The sequence below is a fragment of the Candoia aspera genome, chromosome 4 (assembly GCF_035149785.1).
Source record: "Candoia aspera isolate rCanAsp1 chromosome 4, rCanAsp1.hap2, whole genome shotgun sequence".
Taxonomy (NCBI): Eukaryota; Metazoa; Chordata; class Lepidosauria; order Squamata; family Boidae; genus Candoia; species Candoia aspera.
Genome location: NC_086156.1, coordinates 85,279,028 through 85,297,730, shown reverse-complemented (window position 1 = coordinate 85,297,730; position 18,703 = coordinate 85,279,028). Strand labels below are relative to the sequence as shown.

The 18,703-nt window shown below is 42.7% G+C and overlaps 1 protein-coding gene across 1 annotated transcript in view; it reads left to right on the top strand.

Annotated features, from left to right (window-relative positions):
- The window catches only part of MPP3 (MAGUK p55 scaffold protein 3), a 90,397-nt gene that overhangs the window by 19,324 nt on the left and 52,370 nt on the right, over positions 1-18,703 (top strand). The window contains exons 3-5 of the mRNA XM_063300867.1: positions 1,400-1,518; positions 5,048-5,125; positions 7,855-7,935. Of these exons, the coding sequence (XP_063156937.1) occupies positions 1,400-1,518; positions 5,048-5,125; positions 7,855-7,935 (278 nt within the window). The remainder of the gene's footprint in view (positions 1-1,399; positions 1,519-5,047; positions 5,126-7,854; positions 7,936-18,703) is intronic.

The window sequence follows — 18,703 nt, the reverse complement described above, 5'->3', positions numbered from 1 at the left end:
TGGAGTCTCCATCAGAAACATGAAAAGTAATATTTTCCTGACAAATACTTTCTGTTTACTATGCTTTAACTGTAGCAAGCTTTACAACTCAACACAGAGGCTATAAGATTCTGTGTAGGCTCATGCATCCCACTAAATTGTGATTTATTTAATCATGGTTTATTAAATAAACTACAACTCTGGGTTCATACAACACATCAAACCAAAAGCAGGGCTGCCAAATCCAGGCTACCAATATCTGGATGACCACTAGATGGCATAGATTGTCCAAATACATTCTTTGCTGCCATCTAATGGTCGTTTGAATTTTTGTAGCCCAGATCTAGCAGCTCTAAATAAGCTAGAGCTTAAAGAACCACAGTCCAACTTATTAGCTGCACCTTTTTGTGGGAGGAACCGGCAGACACATGACTGCTGAACATAGTGAGATGCTCAGAGGGCAAACCTCGGGATTTCTGGATGCCTGCTGATATTTCTGATTACTGTGTAGGTGGTGCCATTTTGGCTATGTAACAAACTCCAGGAATTGAGACTGTTAGGAAATATGATCCAGGCAAGGGCTTGGCCTTCCTTGTTGCAGAAACTGGGAAATGTACCAGGGACTATTTTTAGTTTAGTCTTAGTTTATTGTTTATACCTATTTTCTATTTAAATGTTCCCCAAAGCACTTACGAAAAAAGAAAATTAGGCATCATTAAAAGCAAATGCTACTAATAAGACAACACTAGCATAACATCAAAAGAAGCACTATTAAAATTATTTAGAGCACCATAGAATAGTGGGGCGATGAATAGAAAGGCAGCCTGAATTCTAATAATTTGAAAAGAAGAGAGGGAATCTGGTGAATTTCCATGGGGAGCTCCACAGTCTTATGCCATCACAGAGCTGACCTACCTATGGCTTCCTTCTGCCTGATTTTACAGTTGGATGGAGCAGGGAGCCCTGGCTAGCAGTTTGAAAAGCAGAACTGTCAACAGGAACTGAAAGGTATTTCTGGAAAGCTCAGGCATATCTTCTGGGGCATTTGGATATCAGCCCTGTTCTGTTATTAGTCTGAATGTAGTTCAGGCCTAAGCAGGATCACAACTGAAGTAAAGTAGTTGGTGACCTTTCTTCGATGGGTGGCAACTTTAAGATGTGTGGCCTTGGACTTCAACTCCCAGCATTCCCCAGGCTGCATGCCTGCTGGGGAATTCTGGGAATTGAAGTCCACAAAGTTGCCAAGTTTGAGAGACACTGCTTTAAGGGATTTCTTTCCTCCATTTTTCTGGTTTTAAGCTGCTGTTTCAAAGTAACTTATTGTAAAGTCCTTCCCTGGGACAGATTAAACCTCTTGAAATGGTATTTTACAATTTGATCAGGAGCATTCTGATCAGTCCCTTTTGTATTGATCCTTTAGGTTTACATGAGACGCTTGCCCTCCTGACCTCACAGCTGAGACCTGACTCCAATCACAAGGAGGAGATGGTATTCCTGAGAGACATCTTTAGTGAGAGAAGTCTCAGCTGCTTAATGAAAGTAAATATTTTTCTTCAGAGAAAATCTTTCATTGGCTTCTTAGTTTTCCTCTTTGCCTGATATTCACACCTGGAGCTCAAAACTGGATGTTGTGATATGCTAATATACTTCTGAGCACACACAAAGTTTTCAAAATATACATTCCATAGTTCCTCCAAGGTACTTGGCTTGGCATACTTTGAGTTTCCACCCAGGCTCTGGCACTTGGTTGGCTTATACAGCTGTAAAGATAGAACTTTGTCATCAAACTTGTTATTTTGCTCTATTGTAATTCTGCCTTTTACATGATCCAGGAGGCAGTGGTGTAATAGGAAAATGATGGAAGATAAGGCTGTCAGAGGCTATCAGGCTTAGAGAACATGCTGTTGTGTCCTCTTTGTGGGCTTTCCATTGCCTTCAGATTGACCGTAAGCAGAATCTGGGATGGTGGTGGTAGGAATCAAGATGGCAGCTGTGAGTGTGCAATCAGAGCCCTGCCCCTTGTATGTGAGTGTGATGTGGATGCACATACAGAAGAGCTGGGCTTCGATTACACAGTTGCAACCACCTTCTTGTCTTTTTTTGACCCCCACCCCATCCCTGCGGAAGTTCCTGTTGACCACTGTGGAAACAGTTCTAGTCGGTCTAAAGCTCTTCTTATATTCTTAGGATGTTACCAGTGAAAGATGAATAATGCAAACCTTTCCCCTTCACAACATACAATTTCCTGCTTGAGCCAGGGCTTCCACGCCCAATTGATTATGTGCATTTGATTTAGAAATGTTTGGAAAACAAAGCACGTGATACTTCTTTGGTTACTTATGACCATGAATGGGAATTAACATTTTCAAAAGGGATGAGAAATTGAAATGATTTACAACAGCACGGACGGGTTACTCCCCACCGCAAAAAAAACGGGGGTGGGGGGAAAGACCAGAGAAAGACAATTTGGAAAGTTTTGTTTTCTGTAGGTAACAGGCTATGTCAGTGTGCTGTTTAACTTTTCTTGTAAAATAAGAATATTTCATCCAATCTGAGTGAAACTTGACAACCTCGATATTTGCTGGTGTGTTTTCCCCACATGCGTGATAGACAACCTGAAAACAACCTGTCATTTGGATGGAAAACACTATAAGTTGTAGGTATAGAAAGCAGAGTTTTAACTGAAAATAGTGAAACTTGGACTCTTGAAAACAAATGCATAATTCATGAATGAAAAGGAAAGAAAAATAAATACAGTTGAGAGGAATTAAAATATTAAGAGAAACTAGTCAATTGTTTTTTGTTCTTGTAATCCTCTACTTCTGATTGCACAGAAGTTTTATTAGCATCTCAGATGGGATGGAAGAAAATTTGTCAGTAAAACAATTCCTAATTTTAAGGGGTCTAATTAAATGGAGAGTTTAAGAGTTAATGGGAAGAGGGGATATCTGTTAAATCAGAATGTCTATTAAATCCAGGTGGGCTTTTATGCATGTGTATCTTATGTATTTTATACATTTTATACATATGTAAATTGGTAAATGTGTATGTAAAATGGCTACCAGGATTTTATGCATGCGCAGTAGCTTACAGTATGGCTAGATTTTGTCTATTTTGGCCTGGTTTGCTAAACGAGGTCCATTAAATCAAGAGTTCACTGTAGTTGTTTACATGACTGTCACACTGCTGAAGAACTTTAACTGTTTAATGGAAGGAAAGAGTCTGTGCTATTCTATCAATATAGATTTGCAGTCCAGCATCCTGGTGAATTGGGGTTAAATATGCAAGGCAAACACCACAATCTAGATTTAGAGGAGTGGCATTTTAGCCCACAAAGAATTACCCTCAAAGTCCTGTTTTTAGACAGATTGGATCTTGCTGCAAATGAATCTACTTGTGAAAGTGGCAATTTTTTAAAAATACACTTTGAATCCTTTTGAAATAAGCTTGATGATGAAGCCTATACAGTCATTCAGGGTTTTTGCTCATAACCTGAAATGAAGCAAAAACACTAGAATATGCAGGCATTTAGATTGTTGATTTTAATGTCCCTTTTTGACAACATGGTTTACAGAGTCCTTTCCTTGCAGACTGTAGACTTGCAGACTGTATTTTCAGGCAATAACAAAACAATGGACAAAACTACTTTTTGGAGGGAACAGTGAGTTCAAAAGAAATACAAGTAGATAAATTATTTTTGTGCAGCATCCATGCCCAACAATGTTCATGTTTTTATGTACCAACAATGCATAGCTCTTGTTTAAGAAACATAATTACCTTGGATGGGTTATGGGTGATGTATTGCTACAGGGTTCTCATTTTTTTCAAGCTGGTGGACATAACCTGGAACTGGAAAGAATATTGTGGGTGTTCTGCAAAATGGTAGTCATGGGGTGGCATCTAGTCCATTCACAAGATGCTTGCCATGGTTAGTGTGGCCAGTCATAGAACACCCAGAAGGCAATTTGTTGTGGCTCAAAAGTAATCAGTTTGGCTAAGAAACTGTGTACAAGCAGAAGTGTGGTGCAGTCCCCAGAAGCCAAAGCACATATTTGTTCCTTCGTAAAACAAAATATCAATTTCATGACATGCCCCGAGAAATCCCCAGGGAAGAGACGAGGGACTAGTGAGAGATGAAACAATGTAGCATGTGGAGTTCAAGGAATATAATCAATATTCAAAAAATACAGAGAACTAAAATGGGACGGCAAAATGCTTGACCAAATGTTTAGCTCCCTGGTTAGCATATACAAGATTAAAATCTGGTAGAAAATCTGGGAACTTTGACACACAGTCTTGATGAGGAGTCAAGGCACACAACTTTTTTCACAAGCACTTGGCTTTCAAGTGGCTGCACTCCAAAAAGTGGACAGGGCCTGGGATGAGAAATTTAAACGGCTGTAATTTTAATTTAAGCCTAACTAAAACTAAATATAATTAATTAAACTGATAATTAAATATTAAATTACAATTATATATTATATTATAATGACATATTTATAGATTATTATATATTGCAATTATAAATATTATAACATTTGCCTAAACTGAATTAAGTAAATAAAGATTTACTACATGTTAATAATTTTTCTGTAATATTTTTAAAAATCACAAATACAATAAATGGTAGGTCATGGAGAAATTCTGGAGGATTGTACTGACCATGGGATCTCTGCTTGTGTACTTCTGCTTTGGGGACAAAATGCCATTTTTGTTGTCTCTGAAGAAGCACTGAGTACATTCTGTGTCTATGGAAGTGAACATCGCAATAGCTATCAGGTAGCAGATGCTGTTGCTGCAGATTAAAAAAAACAAACTTGGCATGTTGCTGCTAAGATAAGCTGTAGCCACTATATAGATTCTCAAATTGATTGTCTGAGAATAAAGTGGAAAATTGGAGCCCCAGTTTTCCACTGAGCTAAGCATTTCTTTTCCACAGTCCCACATGCTGGACATTTGTGGTTGAAATAAATCATTGGCTTGAAAGCTTCCGTTTCTAAGACAGCTCCAACTGTTGAATGTTGTGTGTGTGTGTATGTGTGTGTATTTTGTCTGTTCTCTGTTTCAGATTCATGAAAAATTGTGCCATTATGAACAACACAGTCCGGTCCCGATACTTCATAGTGCCTCTGCTCTAGCTGAAGATGTAAGTGTCATCTGGGAGAGGGCAAAAGGAAGGAAACAGAATGGTGTATCATGGGAGAGGGCCCAGCCGGCTGGCCGGCCAGGAGCAAGCTACATTGCAATCTTTTGTTGTAGGTCCCATAATCCTGTTGCTAACATATTCACAGACTTACTGAATGTTCCAAACAGATCTTGTACAACAGGGGAGGAGTAGATCAGCTCCTCTCAATAAAAACCCTGGTATCTTTGCTCAGGATGTCCCATGCAACTGATACCATATCCATGAAGAATCCTTTGAAAGTGCCTCTCCAGATCCAAATTTTCAAAGGGCTTCTCTGCCCAATAAGGAGAAACCAATCCATTCCCTGCTTCAGCAGAGAGAGAGAGAGAGAGAGGGTGGTTCCTGCTCCCCACTTACAGAGCTTCCCTGTTTGTGGAGTCCTTGGTGCTCTCTGAGCCTTGTTGTTTCCTTGCAGACGTTCCATTGCCAGACTAGGCAACATCTTCAGTGCGAAGAGGGAGTGGGCCTTGCTCTCAGTTTATACACAGTGGCTTGCCCTGCTTGTGTTGGTGGGGGTGCTGTTCTCTCGTTGGGAGTTCCTTGATTGGACTGTTGTTTACTGCTTGGTTGATTGACTGAGTTAATAGTTCCTTGATGAGGGTGTATTGTGCTGTTTGATTGTTCGGCTGGTGTTAATCCTGGTGTTAATCTTTGCCTATCTGGGTGTTGATTGCTGGTGAGGAGGTGTTCTGGGTCTTTTAGTTTTTCTATTGTCTCTTTTGAATGGTATGTAAATCAGCCATCAACAGGTACATTGTCTTTTTTGAATGGTATGTAAATCAGCCATCAACAGGCACATTGTCTCTTTTGAATGGTATGTAAATTAGCCATCAACAGGCACATTGTCTCTTTTGAATGGTATGTAAATCAGCCATCAACAGGCACACAGAGGTAAACAACATTTACATACCATTCAAAAGAGACAATAGAAAAGCTAAAAGACCCAGAACACCTCCTCACCAGCAATCAACACCCAGATAGGCAAAGATTAACACCAGGATTAACACCAGCCGAACAATCAAACAGCACAATACACCCTCATCAAGGAACTATTAACTCAGTCAATCAACCAAGCAGTAAACAACAGTCCAATCAAGGAACTCCCAACGAGAGAACAGCACCCCCACCAACACAAGCAGGGCAAGCCACTGTGTATAAACTGAGAGCAAGGCCCACTCCCTCTTCGCACTGAAGATGTTGCCTAGTCTGGCAATGGAACGTCTGCAAGGAAACAACAAGGCTCAGAGAGCACCAAGGACTCCACAGTTCAACCCTGAGCTACAAATATTCGCTTCAATTGGTGTTTCCCTGTTTAAATTGAGATGAGCCTAGATGCAGCGGTGGGGGAGAAAGATCTGTCTCAAGTGTAACCCACTTCTGTATAGCCAACCTCCTCCCCCATCCCACATCATCCCAATTTTAATCAGTCTAGCCATGGTATGCATCCGATGAAGGGAGCCGCAGGTCACAAAATCATGCCTTTTCATAAAATGTGTTGGCTGGTAAAGGTGCTACCATCTGTGTTTATGGTCAACTCTTAATTCCTGAAGATATTTTGGCTTGGTTTTCACTGAAGTGTTAAACTCATACCTAAACTGTACTGCTTTGGAGCAGAGTTTCTCAACCTCAGCAACTTTAAGATGTGTGGACTTCAACTCCCAGAATTCCCCAACCAGCATGCTGGGGAATTCTGGCAGTTGAAGTCCATACGTCTTAAAGTTGCTGAGTTGAGAAACACTGCCTTAGAGTACAGCTGTGGGGTTGCATGGTGCACAGATACGTCGGACTCCCTCTCCCTGCTGTTTGCCAACTTCGAATTGCTTCCACCAAATGAGGGCTTATTCTGAATTGCTGGCGAGGCACCATAGGCTGTGGAGGAATTCTCAGAAATTACAGTACCTCCTTTCCATTCTTGGCTCTTTCTTCATGAGGGATCTCAGCTCAGCAGCAGAAAATATTCTGTATGGGCAGAAAACGTCAGCAAGGACAGCCTGCTTTCCTTTGCAACTGTTTTGGCTGGATGGCAGCCTTGAAATTCTGAGAGCCTGTTGTGGGTAACTCTCTCACAAAATGCATGCAAGCAGGGAAAGCTTTGTCTCTTCACAAAAAGGTTTTCCTGGGGGAAGTGGCCAGTCACAAACGAACCTGAATCGAAAGCTAGTGAGATTGCTCTTAGCTGTCCTGCATCTTGAGGACGGTCTCAACCACCTCCAGTTTATTTTTGTCTTTTTCTAGGCAGGGGAGCAATGGGCTGCAGCCACTCACCCACGAAGCAAAGGGCTGGGCTACAGCCACCCACCATTCTAATATTCTTCGGATATTTGTGAAATTTATTTATTTACTTATCAAATTTTTATCACGGCCCATCTCCCCCACACGGGGGAAATACTTAGAAACGGAGATGCTGCTAGAAGCGTACAGTATATTTGGTTGCAGAAGGCCTGCTTCCAATATATATGTGGTACAAGTCAGCTCCCCGTGGTTCTCTGAATTCTGTGTTCCTTGCAGGATGGTACATTCCAGGATTTCTGTCCCAGTTATCTGTGCTTTTCTGGAGTGTGGCCCCAAAATTAGCAAACAACTGACCTGAAAGTATAATCAGAAAATCATTTGTTGCTTTGTCTGTTTTGTTTGTGGGTAGATTTCTCTCCTTTCTTCTCCATTTCTTCTCTTTGTTTTCTTTTATTAAGGTGATAGAAGAACTGCAGACCGCACCAGTGAATAATGATGAAAAAGAACTGCTTCAGCTGCTCTCGACTCCTCATCTTAGGGTAAAAGGCTCTCTCATCTGTAGCTCATTCAGGTCCTCTGGATATCGGGAATGGGAACTGTGGCTTTTGTCTTTTTATCAGTTCTGGACATTTGCCATCACTTAATGGGTAACAAGCTAAAACTGATTCCTGTTGCACAACGTCACAGGCTTCCTTTCCCCTCTGCACGCTGTAAGTATGGGACTGCCATTCTTGCTCAGTGAGTGAGAATGGGTAAAGAGTAGAACATTTACAGAATTCAGCCATAAAGAAATCAAGAGTTTGATTGGAATTAATGCCTGGCACATGGCGTGGCACTGAAGGACTAGTTGAGAATGATAATTAGGCCCGTGGCCAGTTTTGTTAGGAGTATTGGTTCTGGGCTGCAAAAGTCACAGCGATCATGAGAAGGCAGCAAAGAGACACTGGAACATCTAATTCTTTGCTGCCAACTATCGGTGGTCCAGATTTTTGCAGCCCAGATCTGCTAACCTTCTGTCAGGTAAACCAAACATAGAAACCAAAGACATGCAAGGTAATACTACTTTTATTATAAGGTTATAGTAACAGAATCTTGCAAGTCTGAATGTGCCCCCTCCCTCCCTCCCTCCCTCCCTTTTTCTTCATGAGAACTAGGGAGGTTCACATCTAAGACACTTACTCAAATTACATTTCTGCCCTGGACTCAGATTTCTTTTATCTGACCATTGCTTGAATGCAGCTCTTCCTCCTGTTCCTCAGGATTATTCCTTATGCCCATTACATGTTCCCATTTCGTATTGGAGAAATTGTTTCTAAAGCGAAGGAGGTGCCACCGCCCTACTCCCAAATGGTTTCCATCTCTCCTTGCATCTTGTGAGAGCCTGAAACTTGCCCAGAACCTCCCTGAGGAAAATAGAGGGTGCATACATATAGAAGAGGTAGTTGATCTTGTTCGGTCCAGGTCTCTGTTGGCCTCATGGGGTAAACCAGATAGGAATCAGAACCAGATGAGTTAATCCTACTTTATTACAAAGCTGCATTGACAGAATCTTGCAAGTCTGAAAGTACAGTTCTCCCCATCTCCTTTACAGCCTGAAAAGCTAGAGAGGGTCTCTTCTGAGCCTCTTGCCCTCACAAGAATTGATCTTGGCAGGAGCTAACGGTGTACTTTGGTGATTCTCAGCTTTATGTAAAGGTTGCCTATTCTAAAACACTCTCAGACTCACAAGCAGGAGCTTAATAATATCTGATTTATTTAAGAATAGTATGCAAGTACAAAGAAAGCTGAGAATGATGAAAGCGCACCAAAATCAAACTAAAACCCCCCAATACAAATGAAGTCCCACCTACCCCCGTACAGTCGTCTCAAATTCACAATCCCAGGTGCTCCTAACGAGTTCTGCTGATCAGCGGGAAAAGACCTTGAACAGAGAAGATAACCCAAACACATTCCATTTAAATGAACACAGATAGAGAGCTTGGTACAAGGTTCCACAGCAGCTTCTCAACCAGAAACGTGCGTCAGCGCCTTGGCATGTGAAACATTACGATGTACAATGCACATTGAAACACAGTGAACATGATACTCCCACTATCCAGTTGTGGGCTATGCTGTCTCATTGCACCATTCCCTTGGCAGCATCTCTTTGCCAGTCTTTACCACGTACCACTACATCACCCTCCCCTTCAGACTCATCCCCCCTTCTTGAGTTCACAGGGGAAACCGATTGTGGGCTGTGAGATTGAAATGTAGCTGTGTCGCTCCCCTCTGCTGCAGATAACGCCCCGAGATCACACAAGGCGTCCTATAACTCAGCTGCATCTGTAGAGGTGATTGCCTCTCCTCCATTGGGAATCTGTTGGTCTCCCCCACTCACAGCCTCTATGCCTGATGTGGAAGGAGCTGGGTCATTACCCATGCCCCCTACTTGGTGTCTTGCTATTCCTGAGGCACCCTCCACCCCACAGAAGAACCCCTCCTGTTCATGTTGGCCAGCTCCTGTAAGGCTGGTAGTTGTCAAGGACGAGGTATTTTAGGGTATTGGTTGTGAAAGCGGTGCACCAATTGCGGTGGATGCATGTCTGTTGCTGCCTCCCCTGCCCTCTCCGACTCTGGGTAACCTTTCCAGTGTATCAAGTATTCAACCCGCTTCCCTCTGCGCCTGGAGTCTAGCAACACTTCCACCTTGTACTCTTCCTCCCTGTTTACCTATATTGGGGGTGGGGTGGGGGTTGCTGCCTGTGAACACAGAGGGCAGGGGTTGCCTCTTTCACTAGCAAAGACCGATGGAATGCAGGTGACTCTTCATTGATGCTGGCAAGTGCAACTGGAATGCTACTAGGTTTATTTGCTTAATCACTGGGAAAGGACCAATAACTTTTGAGTCTAGTTTCTCGGAAGGCTGCACAGAAGTCGGAAATTTTGTAGAAAGCCACACAAAATCCCCTTCTGCAGTTCTGGTTCCTTCTTGTCTGTGTGCATCTGCTGCTTTTTTATACATGGCCTTTGTTAGTTCTAGCTGTTCCTTTAGAGGCTTTTGGCTTCTTGCCTCTTGTGCAGGAAATCTAAAGCACAAGGAACGGTGCTTTCTTGCCGGGTTGTTGGTTTCCCGTGGGTGGAATTTGTAAGTTGCCTGGAATGGGGATATAACACTACAGGAGTGTGCTGCATTGTTGTAAGCAAATTCAGCAAGAGATGAGATCAGTCCAGTTGTCTTGGTATGAAATATAGCATCTTAAATACTGCTGCAACAGTTGGTTAACCTTCTCAGATTCTCTGTTGGACTCCAGATGATGCGAGGAAGACCAATGAATTTTAATATTTAATGAGTGCAAGATGGCCTTCCAAAATTTGGTAGTGAACTGACTTCCTCTGCCTGAGATCACATGATTGACCAGTCTACTGTATCTAAAGACATGGTGCAAGAAAGAGCTGAATTGTTTCCTGGGCCTTGGGAGGCTTTTGCAAGGACTGAAATGAGCCAATTTGGTAACTGCCTCTCTAGATTTTATCACCAATCTTCCCCTAGTATGGGGATATACAAGCACTCTGGTAGTAGTGGATTTATTTATGTTATTTTGTTTATTTATTAAAGAGGTTTATATGGCTGTTCAACTCACTCACGGTGACTCTGGGTGGCTTACAAAAATAAAACCCCAAATACAAAACCCACTCCACCCTACTCCCCTGGCAGCAACAGTATGTTCAAACAAAACACTTGATGGGCTCCACATCAACCTGGGATCCCCAGGCCTGCTGGCAAAACCATGTCTTCAGAATTCATAGTTCCTTGTGCTGCAGATTTCCTGCATGAGAGGCAAGCAGCCCAAAGCCTTAATACTATCTTTCACGTTATGGGGGTCTGTGTGTGTGCTATGATAAAATAGACCTTTGCTGGATCCATCTGTATGCTTTCTGGAGAGATTCCGTAGCCCAAATAGTCCAGTTGAGGCAGGTCAAATGCACGTTTTTCTAGCTTGGCAAAGAGCTTGTCCTGTAATTTTTGCAATACATTTCTGACATGGGTGACATGCAAGGAGGGATCTTAGGAATAAACTAATATGTCATCTAAGTTCACCACCACTTACTTGTCTAAAATGTCTGACAACATTTCATTCATGAATCTTGAAAAAAACAGCTCCACAGTTAACCAGGCCAAATGGCATTAGTATGTATTCGAACTTGCCATGTCTTGTATTGAAGGCTGTTAAATATTTTATTTATTTTATTTATTTCCTATCCCGCCTTTATTATTTCTTTATAAATAACTCAAGGTGGGGAACATACCTAATACTCCTTCCTCCTCCTATACTCATGTTCTTCTTTCATTCTGATTAGGTTTTAAGTAATTCTCAAGTCTAATTTTGTAAAGATGTGCGCCTTTTGTAGTCAATCTAGTAGATCGGAGATAAGTGGGAGTGGATAATGGTCTCTAATTGTCACTCTGTTCAGGTCTTTGTAGTCATGAATGGTATGCATGGGAGCTCCTTCCTTTCCCTTCAGTGGCTTCTGCTTCGCCTTGTTTTTTGTGCACAAAAAACAGTGGCGATGCTGGTGACTTGAAAAGGTGAATGAATCCTTTTTTGATGCTGGCATCCAAATATTCCTTGAGAATGCCTAATTCATGAGTAGACATGGGATATTATCTCTTTGCTGGAATTTGGGCTCCTGGCTTCAAATTGATGGTGCAATCACAGGCTCATGGGGGGGGGGTAACATGGTTGCCTCTTCCTTCCCAAACACATCTGCAAAGTCTGCATATTTTTCTGGTGGTGCCAATCCTCCCTTGTTCTATATTGGAATGGGGGGGGGGTAAACCTGAGCTGCTTGTAAGCAATGCTGCTGGCATTTGGGGGAAGGGAACGAGAGTGTCCCTTGTGCCCAACTTACATCTGGATCGTGCAGCTGAAGCCACTCAATTCCCAAGATGATGGGCACTTGCAAGGAGGCAGTTACATAGAGCGTTATGAACACTGTCTGATCTTTGATTGTCAACTGCAAAGAAGCCGTGCACTGCAAAATCGGCCCTGCTCTTAGTGGCTGTCCATCAATCATCTCGACTATCATTGGGCTTTCTAGAGCTTGAGCAGGCAACTTTAGTTTCTGTACTGCTTCTGTATCTGCTTCTATATCTATAAAATTAGTAGTTGCCCCCTAGTCTCCAAGAGCAGAAAGTTCCACCTTCTTCCTGGAATCTGAAGTAATAATAACATGAGTAGTTAAGTATGCTTACCTGCTGTCAGCTGCCTGAGCTCTCCTTAAATGGTGGAGGGCCGCCCTTCAGAGCCCCTGGAGAAGGGCCGGTGAAGTTTCTCTGATGTGCTGCTTTGAAGCAAGCTGGGCACTTGCTGGCTACGTGCTCTGTTGATTTACAAGTTCTGCATCTAGTTGCTGTGTCAGACACTGGTGCTTTTACCAGGCATGATCTGGCTTTGTGTTCAGGGCCCCTGCAGTAAAAGTACAGTCCCCAATCCCTTCTTTGCTTCTCTGCTGATGACAGGGATCTCTTGGTTGCTCCGATTTGCATGGGTTCTCCCATGCTGGATTCTGAGGAGGCCATTGGGAGGGGTCTGAAATGTTCAGCTGTACTCACTTTGGAGACCTGCAAATGCTGGGGATGGGGGATGCACCAGTGACACATGCTGGCTGGAAAATGTGGGGAGTTGAAGTCCATTCATGTTAAATTGCTGAGGTTCTAGCTTTCCTGTAGGTTGTCTGAAATGGCTGCTTCACTTTGTCTAATTGTAGGGCTGGCCGTAGGAAGACAGGAGTGGAGGGCAACTTGTGACTTAGGGCCTATGGGCCAGGTTTGTGTTGGGAAAATACAGTTGGCATTGCCTGACACAAGGAAGACAAACAGAGGCAGGCCCCGTCACCATAAGAGGAACCTTCCCAGCCACCCAGCCATGGGAAGCTCCGCACCATGCTCTGATGGATAGGGAGTCATGCACAGGGAGCTTTCTCAGTGGCTGTTCCCAGATACCAGCATCCATGGGGGTAGGGGTGTATTAAAAAAAAGGCAAAATGGTGGCTGTAGTGCGAGACTGTCCCCTTTTTATAGCACCTGGCAATGCATACAGAAGAGGCAGGATTGCACTGAGACACTGCATCTGCTACCTTGCCTATTTGACACACTCCCCACACATGGCTGCTCCCAAATGTTGGAGGTCTGCCCTGCAGATCAGTTTATCTGCATTCCCACTGATTCTCTAGTGGTGAGCAAGACAGTATTTAGCAATTTATGGCTGCATGCTCAGGCAATACGTTGCTACTCCTTTTAAAACCATTCTGCAAGTTTTTTTTAAAAGCTTCTTAAAGTTAATTGGTAATTCTATCCCAAATTTTGCAACATGATTATCCTCTGGGGTTTTTATTCTGTACCTTTGATATCCTGCATGGTAGAAAAGTAGAATAGAGAAAAGCTTTTAATAATCTACCCCTAATTCAGAAGATGAATAGGGAGAGGATGGGCGATGGACATGAAAGCTTTTTTTCTGAGCATAAAAGACGCTCTGCATGTGCTCAGATGATACTTCATTTTATTATTTAGTGTCTGTGGAACTGAAAGCTGTTAAGCTTTTATTCCATCCTTTGCTACCTGCAGTTTTACTGGCCCTCCCCTGTAATGTTGTTGCTGTTCATTTAAACGCTCCGTTTCTTGGGTCCGGATTCTCCATTTATAACAGAAATGGTTGCTCCCCCTTATTATAATATCAGAACTTCATTCTCCCACTCCAGAAGGGAACTCTTTACTTTCCTTCCCATTAGATCTGAATGTGCAGATAATAATCAGGGTTTTAATGAGAGTGTTTTAATAACTGTTGTAAGATATTGAAGACAAAGATTTTCAAAGGCATTCAAATTGCAGTGGTCTATTATAGATTCAGGATCTACTAGTTTAAAGGAAAGTCTGTGTACAAAAGAATTAGAAATTTTAAAAGATTACATTTAATACATCCAGTGAAGACTTCTCCAGTTGGCTGGGAAGGGGAGGGATGGGAGTGGGTGGCAGATATATGTAATTATGCAGCTGTATTTATCTAAAATATAAAAAGTATATGTTTACATAAGATCTATACACTGCAAGAATTGGTATCCTGGGGCTCATGAGCCAGAAGCAGCCCTGTGGCATCCTTGGAGAGGGCTGGGCCAAATCCTTTGGCCCTTCTCTTTGGCTTTTAGTGGATTTTTTTAAGAGAAAGGAAGCATTCAAGCCAGCAAGGGGGAAACAGAACGTCTGAGAACAGGGAGCTATTTTAGGTGACAACAATAGAAAAGTTCTGCTGCCAATCTGCTAAAACATAAAAGTGGGAGAAGGAAAAGCAGGGTTTAAAACCTTGGAACTTACACAGAGAGAGCGCTAGCTCCTTAGATTCTGTGGGAGCTGATCTTCGTCTTGATTAGGGATCATTGCATTTGTAATGAAGTTTACCTAGCTAAGCCTGGCCCTAGTTTAGCCCTCACGGATGTGCTTTTCTTCCTTCCCTGAGACAGAAGGACCCCATGTGACTTCCGAAAATGCTGCCCAGGTAGCGTCTGTTTCCTGCACCTCTGCCAAGCAGCCGGAAGAGCTACTGTCTCACACACACGTGTTGCTTTCTAGGCAGTGGATGAATCTTTGGGGCCGAGGAAGAGCCACGCTTTGTGGCAGAAGAGGACCTTGCAAGCGGCTTCAGAGCAGGCATGGAGATCCAAAGTTCTGAGCTGGGAGAAAGCAGAAAGCCGCATCCCCTCTTGTTGCAAGCACTATCCGGGAAGCCCCTCCCACCGCCTTTCCTTGGCACGTTCCTTAGCTCTGCGGCCAAAGGCTGTCCAATGCTTTTGGCTGGGCTGGTTGTTCAGCTGAGGCTGCAGCACTGAGAATATCCACCTTCTCCCTCTCTTCCCCCTCGTGCCTTTTCTTGCAGCTCCTTCCAGCAGCTAGTCTAAGTGGTGCATTGCCTCTCCCTTTTGAGGATCACAGCCCTCTCTTTCCCGATCTCTTCCTTTCCAAATGTCCATTGTCAGCAAGCGATACTTACCGGAATGAAGCCCTGTGAAAACACAGGGGATTTAACATGGGTGAAAGCATTCAGATGCGCTCACTGTGCAGATGCAACCAACCATGACAGAAAGCCTCCCTTCTCCTCCTCGGCTTTTCTTCCTCTCTGTCTTCGGTCTCCCGTGGGACTCCTACAGAGCCCTTTGATTTGTGTACTGATGGGAATATCAGCTCCTGATAGATGTGCAGTTGATCTTTCATGAGGTCAGTATTCCTCTGGGCAAACCTAGGAAAACAACAAGAAAGAAATGAAAAAGAACAGGCTGGCCTGGTGAGGTTCAGTTCTCTATAGCAGCTCAAACAGAAATGGTCATGGAAGAGAAGAACCCTGCAGCTGGGTGGGAGGGGACAGTCCTGCTCCAGGCCAATTAGAGACCAGCAGGTGGCCGATCCTCCACAGATTGCTCCATGCAACATGGAATGTCTGCATGGCAAGTTTTCTGCCATCTTCCTGTGAAAACACTGCTTCCTTCAGTCTGCTTCAGCCACAGATTGGTAAGGTGCAGAGGCTCCCTTGTGAGGAAAGGTCTTCAACAGTTGGTAAGTGGACCATCTTAGAGTGAAGGCAAGGAGGATGTGTGGATGAATCCTAGAGAGAGATTTATTGCAACACCTGGGCGAAACCCGATAGGCAAAAAACCTTGCTGAGATTTAAGGTATCTATTTTATATCCATGCATCCCAAAACCAGGCTTTTTTTTAATGTAGATGGGGCAAAAATACATACCTTAATTAATTAATGCCCCTTCAGAGTTCCCCCAAACAGGCTGAGCATTTGGCCCTATCTTTTCCCATGATGTCTTAAGGTCACAAACCAAACCCCCTGCAGCCCCTGACAGGTCAAAATACAAAGTTCGGCCCTGGCTGCCAGAAAGTGGCCCTCTGTTGAGACAGTATGCAAATCATATTTTGAGTTTGCTGGCAAATGCACAGTAACTGGATTTCCACAATATGTTAAAATGGGGTTGGGTAGTTTTTGGTTAGCATCTTGTAGCAAACCAGCCATTATCTTAATGTTTTGTGTAAACTAAGCCATTACATTAACACGCTTATTTGTTTAGGCATTGTAACTTAAGTGAATACAGCAGAGTCACTTGGAAAAGTGAGATGGGTGGCTAACAAACTGAATAAATGAATGAATTATATTTTGTTACCTGGGATTTAAGGTTAGTGAGGTGTGCCAGCCCAGGTGCTGAAATCCTGAGGAAGGAAGAGGAGAACAGAGCTGTTTGAGGGCTACTTTGGAAAAGCAGAGGCCAAGGAATGGGTGAAGCCTCCTTTCTCTCCAACTGTTTCTTTCCTTTCTATTGTATCCACTGGAAGTGAGTTTTTCTATTCAGAAATAGCCAGTGAGCTACCATTACATACTGTTGAACAGAAGGTGGAATGGATAAAAGTAAATACCATGAAATTTGTTCAAGACACCCTTAGCTATTACCTTTTTAAAAATCACTGACTCTTTCTCTGGGGACAAGGATCAGAGTAGAACTTGCATGCTTGCTTGGCATGCAGAAGTTCACATGTTTAGTCCCGTATATCTCCAGTTTAAAATAATTAGGAAGTAGGTGAGGGGGAAGATCCCTCTGCCTAAAATTCTGGGCAGCCGCTTAAAGTAGACAACCCTGTAGTCAGCAATCTTCTGTTGTGTGCCCTCTGCACCAGTATTGTCAACATTCAGATTGTAAGGTTTTTACAACAACTTTTCAATTAACCCCAAACCTTGACTAAGCTGAAGTGCATGCAAAATCTCGTGATGCCGCAGTTTACTTGGTCTTTGAGTTTCTGTTCCTATTGATATCACCTAAAATACTATTGAGTTTTGATACTGGAGCATTTATTTGCCAACAGAGGTTCAACTACTTATTCATTTTTAGCACTTGCTCTTGTATAGTTTTGACGGTATGCATCTGCCTGGCTGCTACCTAGCCCATCTCCATCTACCAGTCATCACTGTATATTTGTTTGTTCTGAAATTGGCTTGTCCTCTTGAAATGTAGAAAAATGTGTTTTCCGTGAGCTCCATTGCAACTTTGTGACTGACTGCCAGCTTGGATCCATTGTATGAAATATTTAATGCTACTGGGCAAACGCAGAGATTGTGTTCTTTTTAGATTTATCTCGGATCTAATAAAACATGCAAGAAGAACAAGAGGGAAAAACAAATTTAAGTGGAATGAAGAGGATTGGAATCCAAAGAAAGCAGAGTTTTCTCTTGCACTCATATGAATCAGAAAGTGATCTCTCCAAGTATATGGTAGAGAAATGACTTTTTATATGATCACAGATATCTGTATTGGCTTCTGTTGCTAATGGTTGTGGAGGATTAGAATGGTTGGATTAGAAAGGGTTTGGGTTCTAGTGTTTCTGCATGAAAGCAAGAATGTAAGAAAAAGCTCCTTATTGTCCATCTGGTCTAGCGTTCTATTCTCACAGTGCATGGCCAGATAAAAAGAGATGTTCACATGCAGGTCTGTTATACCAGTTGTGGCAAATCCTGCTGGAATAAGAATATTGGGCTATATTCAGAAATGGAATGGTTTGTGTGTGTGTGTGTGTGTGTGACACCTTGGACCAATCACTGGGACACTTGTAATAGGTAGTATTTACTCTTGTACCTTCAGGCAGAGTAGATCGTTGTTGGGTTAGACAGAATGCAGAGCTATCATTGCTTTAGTTAAATAAACCATATTTTTTTGCTATTTCTGAATATGAGACTGCCCAGCAACCAACTTAGATGATCAACTATGATTAGAGACCTTAATTTGAAACTCATCTGCAAACCTTTGTATCCTAATTAGCTGACTGTTGTATCTGAGTTAACAAACTGGTCAGTTTATAATTAGGCTATTGTGTCATCCAAACAACTGTTGCAGAAGTGAATTAATACTGGAATTGATGCTGAGCTGAAAATATGGTTTAATTTCTTAACCAGGGGTGGGGGTGGGAGTAGCATTTGGAAGATTAGTTGTGCCATCTCTTAACTCTTCTAAATCTATTTAAAGTGCAGTCAGGATTAATCTAGACTATTTTGCTTATTGTTAGGTCACTTTAGAGCAGTGTTTTTCAAATGTGGCAATTTTAAGAGGTGTGGACTTCCCAGAATTCCTTGCTGGCTAGGGAATTCTGGGAGTTGAAGTCCACACATCTTAAAGTTGCCACTTTTGAAAAACACTGCTTTAGAGAATGGGAAGCTACAAGCACTGGCATGTGTATATATGTGTGAGTCGATAGCTTACAGAGTTGTCAGCCAAGCAGCGATGGTCACTT